Source organism: Mustela nivalis, assembly GCF_964662115.1.
Source record: "Mustela nivalis genome assembly, chromosome: 19".
NCBI classification, from domain to species: domain Eukaryota; kingdom Metazoa; phylum Chordata; class Mammalia; order Carnivora; family Mustelidae; genus Mustela; species Mustela nivalis.
In genome coordinates this window covers 8909012-8921031 of record NC_139038.1, presented here as the reverse complement: position 1 = coordinate 8921031, position 12020 = coordinate 8909012, and the positions used below count along the sequence as shown (strand labels likewise).

Below are 12020 nucleotides of genomic sequence, written 5' to 3'. Positions count from 1 at the left end.
GACTGATTAACCAGAAAAAATAGGTGATGAGGCAGAAGATGGTAGGAGGCTATTCCAAAAAGTGGGTCAAGCATGTGCAAAGACCCAGGGGCACGAGATGGCACAGTTCCAAAGTGTGTGTGCGCGCGTGCACAGGGGGTGTGGAGGGGGATGGAGGAGCTGGAGAGACAGGCAGAGTCTGAGTAGATGGGACGCTTGGACTTGACCTTAAATGCAGTGGGAAGAAATGAAAAGGTTTTAGTTCGGGGAATGGTATGAGCAGCTATACATGTTTTGGAAAGGCTGCTCTGGCCGCAGTTTGGAGGACGGGGCGGATGGGAGGGCTGGCAGGAAGGCCCTCAGTTGGGAGGTAAGAATGATCAAGACTGGAACTGGGGAGGCGGTGGAGGAGTTGGAGAAAAGCAGAGGGCGCGGCGGTGGAAAGGGCCAGAGCTGACAGGACCGGCGGACACACTCCTGATGGACCGAGGCGAGCGGAGGAGACCCCGGTCTCCGGCTGGGAGACGAAGGGGGCTGCCGGCGTCTCCGGGCTGGGCGGCACGGAAGAAGGGAGAAGACGGAGATTCGTCTGGAAACAGTGAAACTGGAGGGGGTCTCTGAGTCGCCCGCAGGGAGATGTCCAGGAGGCAACGGGACAGGCAGGGAGGCAGCTCAGAGGAACAGCCGGGCTAGGGAGAGGGATGCTCGGACCACCGGAACCGAAACCGCGGTTGCCCTCTATGCCGTTGAGGAGAAAGACCGGGGCTGAGAATGGACACCCATGGGCAGAGGTCCGCCAGGAAGCAGCAGCCAGGAGGGAGACAGGAGGAGACAACGGTGGGAGAGAAGGGGTGAGTGAGGAGAGATGACTGATAGCCTCAGTGCTGCAGAGAGCCTGATGAGGACCCAGAGCGCGGCTTTAGCGGTTAGGACAGAACTGGGGGCTGCGGTGAACGGTGCAGTGTCGCTGTGGGAGCAGAAGCCGGGCGGCCGGAGGCGGAGTACTCCACGGGAGGTGAGAAGGTGATGGCAGGGAGCCTGAGCTATGACGTTAAGATGCTCAAATGAGAAAGAACAGCGAGAGACAGGATGGCTTCTAGAAGGCAAGTGAGGGCTGAGGGCGGATTTAAAGATGAGAGCGAGCTGACAGTGTTTCCAAAGCTGAGGGGAGAGAGCTGGGGGTACAGGTCAGAGAGCGGATCCCTGCAGGTGCCGCGGAAGGCAGGGCGGGCGGGGGCGGCAGGTGCAGACAAGCTGACGGGGCGGGGTGGGGGGGAGATGGGGTGGGAGAGCCGGTGGCCCGCGTTCTCCCGAAGGAGGGAGGCAGGAGCAGAGGTGACCTGAAGTGATGGGGACAGAGTCTTGAGAAGGGTGGAAGAAAGGGGTGGCTGGGGGAGGGGAGAAGAGCAGGGACCCTGCTGAGGCTGGGGCCCCCCCAAATCTAAGGCGGCACCAACCCATGTAGAGCTGGGGCCCCCCGGTCCCGGGAGCCAAGGAGGGCGGGTGGAGAGAGCCGGCAGGGCGCACTAATCCGAGGCTGGGATTTGCTGGGGGATGGGGAAGGGGAAGGTGGAGAGAGAGGAGTCCGTCTCGGACGGCCAGAGCATCCTGGAATGGTGGATCGTGGCGTCTGGGATGCTGGCGGAAGGAGCTAAGGGTACCAAAGGCCAAATGATGGGGCGAAGCATGGGGGGGGGGTGGAGATCGGGGGCCTGGAGGCCGAACAAGCCAGGGAAACACGGAAGACAGCAGAAAGTGGTCAGCGATTGGGGTGTCTGGGAAGGAGAGCAGTTGTGGGTGACGGCAAGACTCGGGGAGAAAAGCCCAAGGTTGAAGAGGTCAGAGAACTTGAGGCCCGAGACGGGGTGGGGTGGGTTTTAAAATCCCCTTGGATGGGGCAGGACACGGGTATGCGGGAACGCCGCAGTCTGGGGGCCACGGTCTTGAGAAAAAGTCTAGAGTGGGGGCACTGGAAGCCCCGTGGCTGGAAGGGGCCGAGGCGGCGGGGGTCTGCCCTGGAGTGCAGGGGAGGGGGCTGGGCACTTCAGGAAACGTGTACCTGCCCTGGAAGGGGCAGCAGGTGACAGCCCTGTAGGCCACTAGCTGGGAGGGAGCAGAGTAGCCCTCATGTCCCTGACATCGTCTTTTACCAGGAGAGGACTGGAGGGGGCTGCGGGCAAGGAAAGGGGACGCGCCTCCAGGTTCAAGCTCTCTGTTCTGTCTGTGCTGTCGGGCTTCCCCTGCCCCCTCTGTCCTGACGCACTGCCCCTTCCCAACTACGCTTCAAGTTCAAAGCCATGCAGACTTCTCCAACAAATAAGTCCTCCACAGTGAGCTTTCTAGTGGGTTAGCTAGAACATGGTTGGAAAATTCCTTACAACTTCTTAAAACGGATGCAAAGTGGGACGTAATATTATTTCCTTCAAGCAGCAGCAGGGAGGAGGGGGAGGAGGAGCGGCCGCAGCAGCAGCAGCCAACACCTGCCAAGCGACCCTCCCAGTTATGCCCCGGGAGAGGGACCTTGACCGTCATGGTGTACAGAGGAGGAAACCGAAGCCTGGGAGTGAGATGACCTGCCTCGGGTCACACAGCTGGTATGTGACAGGCAGCCCTGACGTCTGGGTCACAGATGAATGTCACAGGAGACGACTGTGGATGGTCGGGGTTCATCTGCAGCCACAGGGGAGAGGAGCCCACGAGCTAGCCCAGGCGGGTGTGCGCGTGCGGGCGTCCAGGGGCCGCGTGAACAGGCTGGTTCAAGGGCCATCTTGGCAAGGGACAGGAAGCAGAAGGTGGACCGCGGTGGAGACGAGATGTTCAGGGGAAGGAAGAAGGACGGAGAACAAGACGCGGGAGCTAACAGGAGAAGCAGCAAAGCTCTCGTTCGGGAAGAGCGGGAAGCAGAGAGCACGCCGGGTCACTCGGAGCGTAAGTTCTCCTCCAGTCTAGACCGGGAGCCATGACGGGCTTTCGTCTGTTTTAAAGGGGCCCAAGTTATTCTAAAAACTCATTTGCTGAGCGGTTCCGTGTGCTGGTGGTTATGCTCGGCGTGTTCTTTCTGCTGCTCACGACCTAGAGAAGTCCGCACGACCGGCCTCGTTCTACAGAGGCAGAAACTCCGACCAGAGAGTGATGAACTAACTTGCTGTTTTAGGATTGTATCTAAGAACACAGTTGAGGAGTCAGTGGGGGGCACCTGGGTGGCTCAGTGCGTTAAAGCCTCTGCCTTCGGCTCAGGTCATGATCCCAGGGTCTTGGGATCGAGTCCCGCATCGGGCTCTCCAGGGAGCCTGCTTCCTCCCTCTCTGCCTACTTGTGATCTCTGTCTATCAAACAAATAAATAAAATCTTTAAAAAAAACCAGTCAGTGGCCAGAATGAACCCGGGCTGGTGTGCCCAGTGGGTCGCCCCCATCGGGTGGATGACCAGTAAGAGGTGGAAATCACAGCAGTGCTACGCTCTGGTTCACCCACTGGTGTGTCTGGGGAAGGTTCCTCTAGTTAGCATCCCTGCTAGAGGGAGGGACAAGACGGTGGGTCCACAGCTGCTTTTAGGGACCTTGGGATTTGAGGAAGGGCTGGGAACAGTAACTCTTCTGTAACACAAGATGGCGCCCAGAGCCCGTGCTGAAGGGTACAGGACTAGGAAGCCCCCCGAGATCTACTTGTGGGGACAAGGGTTCTTCCCTAGTGGCCTTCGAGGAGAAACATACCAGGGGGTGATGGAACCAGGGCTGTCCCTCTCCTGATGCCTACAGTCACGGGGGTGGGGGGCTGCTCAGGGGGTGGCCTCGGAGGGCTGGCCACAGGAGGGGGCTCCCGGGCACCGAGCTCAAGGCGGCAGGCGTTGCTTTCTGACAGCGTGCGGGAAGCCTGGACGTTGCTTAGGTGGGCACTGAGAATCGTTGAAACTTGGTAATGGCTGTACTGGGTTCATGATACTGTTCTGCCTTTTTTCAAATTTCTCAAGGTAGAAAGTTAAAGAACTTTTAGGGGTGATGTGGCACCAGGTGCCTGTGGCCGCCCAAAGGGCTGTGGCCTGTGTCAGGGCCTTGGTTTACACACTGGAGGGCGGGCCTGAGCCTACCGGTCCCAGGGTGGCGGGCTCTGGGCACAAGGAAGCGCGACACCCACCCGAGAGCAGCGGCTCCGGAGCCGGTCAGCCCGTGACTATGGAGTCCTGCTCCCGCCTGTTAGCATCAGTCACGTCTCAGGACGCCAGGGCTGCAGCTTTCCGGAAGAACGCGCCTACACTGGGCTGAGCAGGGCGGACTGCGTGAGGCCTTAGCACAGCCGCTGGCAAACAGGAGGCCTGACCCCACGGAGCTCTTGGAGGAGACATCAGCCACGCTCCCTTCCTCCAGGAGCTCTGGCCCTTGCCTTGGTTAGGTGACAACAGTGCCACCAGGCCGGCCGTGAACAGCAGACTCTCTTGGTGAACTCAGATGGTGTAAGCCTGGGCTCCATGCCCAGCCCCCGGCTCAGTCACGAGAGCCCCAGCCATGTGGGGGTGGCGCCTCGTCTCCACAGCTAAGGGATTCCGATGTGGCCACTCCACGAGCTTACAGCGCTGTGCCCTCTGAGGGCAGGACGCATGAACGAGCAGCAGCGGGTGGGAGAGCAAACCGGGAGACGGAGCAGACATTACTTGGCACCACTGAGGTGCTCCCGCTGGGGGATTTCTGCTTTGGGGCCTCCAGGGCAAGAAGGCTGATGAGAACATTCGAGAGGGCTGCAGGTGTACACGGAGAGAAGAGCCGCACTTGGCCTTCAAGGGGGCTGAATCCCGCACGGCCCCACGGCCCATAAATAACAGCCACAGAGACCTGTTCTGGGGAGAATTCGCTCTTCTGTGCTCTAGGCTTGGTGACCTTAACAGAGGTACGCAGCTTCTCTGAACCTGAGTTTTCCCTGTCTACCAACACGTTTATGAATGATCTCACCAACAAGAGACGGTACGGAAGGCCCTGGCTCGTGGTTCGCCTGCACGAGACATACGACCCCACGCACCCTCCATCAGTGATGTGGAGCTCACCTTTTGGTGGCTTTAAAGAAGAAACAGGGTACAGTGATGGCCAGGGCGACCATGAGGAACCGTGCGGTGCCCCCTCCCTGACGCTAAAATGTATTTGGGTTCAGTCTGCTGGGGAGAAAGTCACAGATCTTTCCAGTCTTTGTAGGTACTCGTCAATTGATGATCGTTGAAAACCCCTTTCTGCCCTGCCTGACCACAGATCAGTGGCCCTCCCCAGCTCCGCGCACAGGCCTCACAAGGAACGGCGCATTCGCAGATAAGAAGGCAACTGGCCAGAGCGGGCGGTGGGGCTTACCTTTCTTTTCCATGCGCTTCATGTCCATCAGCTTCTCCACATTGTTGGGGTCATTCAACCACAGCTGCATCCGGACAAAGGGCTCCCGTCCCTTCAGACTGAGCTTGTGCCAGGGCTTTGGGCGAGCGAGGAGGTCAGAGACGGAGCCTTGGGTGAGCCCTAAGATGGTCTCCCCAAATAAGCGCTGACCTGGGAACAGAACCGAGAGAGATGTCATGACGGAGATCCTAGCATCTGGAAGGACAGGTATGAGCCGAGGTTAAAGTCAGACACGGGGCCTGAAGCCCCAGAGTCTGGTCAGCTGGGTCCTGCCTCTGAACAAGCACTTTCTAGAAAGCCTTTCTTCAAGGGCGCCAGGATGGCTCGTAGGTTAAGGGGGCGACTTGGTTTCAGCTTAGGTCGTGATCGGGAGGTCGTGGGATCGAGCCCCGCGTTGGGCTCTGCGCTCGGCGCGGAGTCTGCTTCAGACTCTCTCTCCTGCTTGCGCTTGCTCTCTCTCTAATAAATAAAATCTCTCTCTCTCTCTTTTTTATTAAGAAGCATCTCTTCAACCACACTTGTGACAAGCTCCATAGGTAACGAAGTCAGTATTCCTCGAGCATTCTGCGGGACACGATGATGTTTCTCTCAAAAAAGCCTCCAGGCTTCGGATGTACTGAGGCCTGGATAACACACCTGCAGCGCTTGTCAGAGGTGGTTAATCCCTCGCCGGAGCCCGGGAGGTTAAGTGGCGCCTGGGGAGCCCGCTCTAACACAACCTCAAACCACAGGGCTGTCTGGCTCCTCTCGCGATTAGCGAGGTTATCCGGTCTTGCTGAGAAAACAGGCCACTTGACCCAAGGTCACAGCAGGAAAGAGCAGGAGAAAGAGCCCCTCAGCTCTGTTTTTCTGAAAAGCAGGCCATTTCCAATTCTAAAGTCCATTCCCGCAGTCTAAGCTGCCTCTGCCGCCTGGAGTTCAAAGGGGATCCGAACCCCTTCCTAGATGCCTTTTCTCTGAGGCCGTGGTGGGCAGCCTGCTCCCCGGGCTGATCAGAGGGAATTCTGCTCTGGAGAGCTGAGCAGCCCCAGGTCTGGCATGTTTGTCAGAGGCTTGAAAAGAAAATTTCTCTTCTCTGAGAGCCATTCAGCTGCAGGTTAAGAGGGGCCGGCACTTTTGAAGGCGCGGATGAGAATCAGGGACGGCCTGAGCGACCGGATGGCAGAACACAAATAATAGGACTTATTAGGTGGAAATGGAAACTGGGATCAGACAGGCCAGCGTTTGGGGCCACAGAGTGTAGGGAACGTGACCCCCGGGCCCAGAGCAGCTCTGCCCCTCCGCGGAAGGGTGACTGTGGGTGACAGGTCCATGCCCTCCGTCTGCGAGACAGAAACACCGCCGCGTGTGCTCACAGCGCAAGTGTGAGAAATGGCAGAGCTCCCCCTTGTAAAAAAGCCGGGCTTCAAGCTGAAATTTACTGCACGGAAAGCTCTGGATTTGAGAATGGTTTTTTTTGGCATCATTTTAATTTATAGATACGTTTACCGGTTTCATAAACCTGTGGTTCCCTACATTTTAAATTCTTAGTTTACACTATAAACATCCTAAGTCCTTACCAGGTTTCTGTTGTGGTTGTTTTATATAAAATTTTCTCATTCTCATCTGGCAAATGAATCCGGTCTCCTCCCAAGGAGGCTGCTGTGTTTAGCAAAGTCATAGATGTAATAAACAGCTCGTTATCTGCGTGACCCACCTTGTTGGGCGGTGGGGGATCAAAACGAATATTCTTGGACATTTTTATTACTGCCAGAGGTTTCAGAGCAGCAGCTCTCAGTCGTTTTTGGGTCATGGACCTACTTGAGAGCCCGAAGAAAGCTACCGGCCCTTTCCCGATGAAATGTGCACGCACACACACTCTGCTGCTGATTTCAAGTGACTGGCCCGGAAACCCCGCAAGATCTCACCTGGAGAGGCAAGAGGACACCTGGGCCTCCAGCCGCAGGATTCAGCTCTAACTTGGCTCCCTCTGCGCCCTTTACTCCACTGAGAGACCCCAGCAGGGGAGGCGGCTTAGACCAGCTAGAGTGACTGCGAGACTGCTTCTCAGCTCCACACTGGTGCTGCGAAGGAGCTCTTGTGGAAGTGACTGCTCCGAGAGGAGGGCGGCCCCTCTCTCCGGTGTGGGCAGGATTTGCGCTTCCCAGCCCTTGAAGATGGGAACTCCATGGGCCAGTGGGGCTGTGATCTTGCAACTTCTCAGTGGCTCATTTATTTATTTTTAAAAAAGATTTTATTTATTGATTTGAGAGAGAGAGAGAGAGAAAGAGCGCACAGAGGCCAAGTGAGAGGAGAAGCAGACTCTCTGCTGAGCAGGGAGCCCGATGCGGGGCTCGATCCTGGGACCCTGAGACCGTGACCTGAGCTCAAGGCAGACCCTCAGCCGTCTGGGCCACCCAGGCGCCCCTTCTACATACGTGGTTTAGAAGTTTTCTTCAGCTGCTTGCCAGTGATTAGAAAAACGACACTTCCTATGGGGCAGTGGGTGGCAATATTCTATCGGGCCCGCTTGTTTGGACATGTGACAAGGCTGTAAGGGAGGGCTTGTCTTGTGTCCAGGAGACCCTGTGTGTGTTTCAATCATTGATGAACATGGGGGACATCGTGGCCATTTTTATTTCTTTGAAATCTTAATTTTTTTGAATTAACTCAATTACAAGCATTCTCAGCGGATGTTACTTTTTCTCTTGTTTTGTTTTGCGCATGCGGTGGGGTGGCACGCCGGCCACTGAGCCCCCGGGCTGTGCAGTCACCGCACAAGCTTCCCTGCGACTTCCTTCTTTTCCTATCCCCTGGGAAACGCAGACACGCAAGGCCCCTCTGCAAAATGCAGCTGCTCTTTGGGGTTGTCTTGACAGAACAGTGCCTCTTAAGTGACACCGACACTTGGGAAGTAAGGACAGAAGCGTTTGGGGCACTTGGAGCGCCTGGGTGGCTTAAGTCGGTGAAGCGTCTGACTCCTGATCCTAGCTCGGGTCTCGATCTCAGGGTCGTGAGTTCAAGGCCCGCATTAAGTGACTGGGGAGTGGCTGTTTCCATGCCCCGGGTGCCTGAGCCACGAGAATCCCATGTGGTTAATACTGCACCAGGGGAGCACAAGGGTTTATAATGACCAAACGCTCTGCTATTGCCACAGTCACAGCTAGTGTCTGTGTGCCACAGAGCCCCTCGGCTGGGGCAGGCACGCGGCGGATGGCCTGGGTCTGGGGTGCGGCCAACTCAGTTCCACAGGGGCTCCCTACTGCCTCCCAGTGGAGGGTGTGGGGAAGGGAGGCCGCTGCACCAGGCAGGAGGTGGGGACGATAAGGGACTATCAGACGCAGGGCGGGGTGCCACTCACAAGCCCAAGCCACCGCCCCACGGTCCCAGATTTGCAGGGGAGGCTCCGAGAGTAGCTGTTCTTAGAGGCAGCTATCAACGTTTAAGCCGGCCGGCAGGCTCAGCCTGGGTGCCCTCCACCCATCCTTCCAGAAACCCACAGGAAGCGACCCGCCGCCCCCGACCTGGCAGCCGGGGAGGGAACCTACCGAGATTGTTGTCCGTCAGCACCTCCTTGACCCTCTTGGTGATGCCGTAGGTGTCCAGCTCTGGAGACATGGCCACCAGCTCTTGGATGCTGAGGGCCGAGTGTCCGGAAAGAGGCAGCGGGGTGGCGGGCTGGGAGTCGGAGGCAGGTGGGTCGCTGGGCTCTGGTGGTTTGCCATCCTTACTAGCTTCGATGGGGGGACAGGGCTGTTGGACCAGCTCCGTCAGACTCTTCACGGACTCGCTGGAGCTCATCGGTGACTCGGGGGCGGGGCTGCAGCTGGCGGAGGTCTTTGGAGTGCTTTCTGTAATTAAAGCACACGACAGTCCGGATCTGAGAAGAGGTGGCTTTCACGGTGCACGTCTGCTTTCCTGACCTAGGAGGTACTGGTCCAAAGCCCGCGCGGGCAGATGGCGTGGCAAGGTGTGGTGCTATGGCGGGGGGAACCTCTCACGTTCCGACAGAACAGAACGGACCGGCCACAGGAGCCTAGTCAGGGGGTTAAACAAAAGGTTTCTGTGGGCTCGGTGCAAGGGCGCTCTGCTGAGAACCTGCTGACCTACGAACCGTGGGCTCCGGCAGTCACGATTCCTTCCCACAAGACCCCATCACTCCCGAAGTCTGACGAACCTTGGTGCAATCATAATCTGCCGGTTTATTTTGTTCGTAATTTCCAGAACAAAATGAATGGGTGGGTTCTTAAAGGACTGCCCACGGGGCGTGGCCACCATGGTGAGGAAGACCCTCCAAGAGGAGATGTAAGGCCTCGGTGGCTGGCCCCGGGGGGTGCCCAGGACCGAGTCCCGGGACTCCATGTGGGTTTCTGCTGTGACCCCGGGGGGAGGGCCCCCCAGCACCCAGCCTGGAGGGAACCGACCGAAGAGGAGCGCCCACTCTGTTCCCTGTCAAGCCCCAAGATGCACTTTTGAAGGCCGAGCTCGGTTTATCCCTGCCACCCACGCTGCCCCCACCACCGGGACAGATGGGACCAGAGTGGCTCCATGCTCTCCCTTCTTAAGAAGGGTCTCTGCCCCATCACAGGTGACCAGCGGGAACTGCCACCTGAGCTCTGCTGGGGAGCTTCTGCTTGGTCAGCATCACCCGTGAAACCCAGCATCCACTTTAGTTTTGGGATGTCTGGAATAAAGAAAGGCTTTGGCCATTTCCAAATAAATTACGAGAGAGAGAGATAGGCTGTGTCCGGGAGGAAAGCCCAGAATCATTTAGCACCACGGCCCTACCCATGAGGTAAAATCTGCCCGTGGCTCGAGGTTTAGGATGGTCCCCCTGCCCCCCATCAAGCAGGGCACACCGCACAGCGTCACGTGTGAGGGGCCAGGCCAGGTGTCGTCACATGAGTTCTCTGGCCCCAGAGAGATGATACGTCTCAGAAAGCAGCCCGCTCGTGGAACACTGGCACACACGGGCATCCCCCCCCCCAACACTCGCTACACGACGAGACAAAAATGTTAACGCTGAGTAATGACTGAGTTTCAAATAGCCACAGACATGCGGTGTCCTTTCCTGGACATATCACATCCAGGATAAAAGCCTCCCCTAAACTCAAGAGCGTGGAAGATGTCTTCCGAATACAAGGGCTCTTTCGTATACACACCCAGGAGAGAAAATCCCAAATGAAACACCGCAATTCAACCGATAAACCCGTTTATTGTCCTAAGCAGGAACAGAGTTCCACTGTCTCATAAACCCGTGTCCTCAGCCTCAAAAATGTGGCTTAAAGAAAAAAAACAAAAACAAAAACAAAACCAGAACCTGGTGGTTTGCGAGAGATGTAAAAGAGATAGGCGTAAACAGCAGAAATGATCCGTACAAATCTTTAAGGCAATACGAATCCTACAAATCGGATTTCTCCTCTCCGCTCACCTCCAGGTCATCGCACAACTGGATATAAAACCCAGCAAATGTTATTTTTGTATCTGAAGCAGCAAAGAAATTGTACTGTAAATTTGCCCTGATTCACCCATGCGAGGGAGCGATTTGGCAGATCATCCATCTTGCTCACTGCGGACTGTCAAGGACGGCACGAATCCCCACATGATAAACAGATTCCTTCTCAGGTTTGTGTCCTGTAACCCACAGCAAGGTCAAAAGCATGGCTGCCTGGCGGCTAACAGACCGCACCGGGCCCCTGCCCTGGTGCTTTCCCTGTTTCGTGCCGCGCCGGCCGAGACTGAGCTCCCGGCTCCCCGGCCGGTGGGACGTTTCTTCCTCCCAGGCGTTCCCAGCAAGGGCTCGCGTGGGTTTTTGCCACTGAGAACCACCGAGAAGCCCTGAGAGAACCACACCGAGGTACTGGTTGCACGTTCCTGGCGCCTCTCGGAGCTCCCAACCATGACTGCAGGCACAGCCAAAGCCCTTAAGATCGAAAACTCCACCGGGGACCTGAAATGTACCGGGCGTGTGCTGCCGGGCTGGTGCGCCCCAGACTCCGCTCTGAGTCCGGGTCTAAACCGTAACAGACTCGAAGCAGAGCGTTCGTGCTGGGAGACGTTATTCAGAGACAGACACACATGGACACAGATGCCACCGTGTGCTCAGCTCACAGAAAGCAGGATCGGGCCCCGTGTTTGGATGGGCACGGACAGATGCAATAGCACACGGCCTGGTCAGGAGACGCCGCGAGTCCTTACGCGGAGAACAACTCGGTGGAAAAAGTCGTTCATTCATTCCTTTCCTTCCTTCCTCCCTCTCTCTTTCCCTCTTCTTTCTTTCAAGATTTTTTTAATTTATTTATGAAAGACAGACAGAGGGAGGCAGAAGATCAGCAGGCTTCTTGCTGGGAGTGGGGAGCCTGACGCACGGCTCAATCCCAGAACCCTGGGATCATGACCTGAGCCGAAGGCAGATGCTTCACCGACTGAGCCACCCAGGCTGAGCCTGTAAAGAGTCATTTCTTTAGAAAACTGTTTCCAGTGAGCACCCAGCTCCGGCGCGCCTGGACCAGCAAATTCAATAACCAAAGCCACTTCCTGTGCGTAGGAAGATCACGTGGTTGCACGTCCTTGACCATCACGACAGAACACAAGATGTTGTCAATGGAAAAGAAGGAACATTCCTGTCTTTTTTTACCCCAAATATCAGCAACTGGAGGCTTTTGTCTAAAGCGACAATTTCTGAAGGAATAAG

The 12020-nt window shown here is 56.7% G+C and overlaps 1 protein-coding gene across 17 annotated transcripts in view; it reads right to left on the bottom strand.

The window, feature by feature from the left end:
• CUX1 (cut like homeobox 1) overlaps nucleotides 1-12020 on the bottom strand; it is a 350246-nt gene that overhangs the window by 32568 nt on the left and 305658 nt on the right. For 13 of the 17 annotated variants that reach the window (XM_082712973.1, XM_082712976.1, XM_082712962.1 and 10 more), the window contains 2 exons: nucleotides 8875-9177; nucleotides 5309-5497 (listed from right to left, as the gene is read on the bottom strand). The exons of the other annotated variants lie outside the window; for them this stretch is intronic. In XM_082712973.1, the coding sequence (XP_082569099.1) occupies nucleotides 5309-5497; nucleotides 8875-9177 (492 nt within the window). The remainder of the gene's footprint in view (nucleotides 1-5308; nucleotides 5498-8874; nucleotides 9178-12020) is intronic. 17 annotated transcript variants of the gene reach the window in all.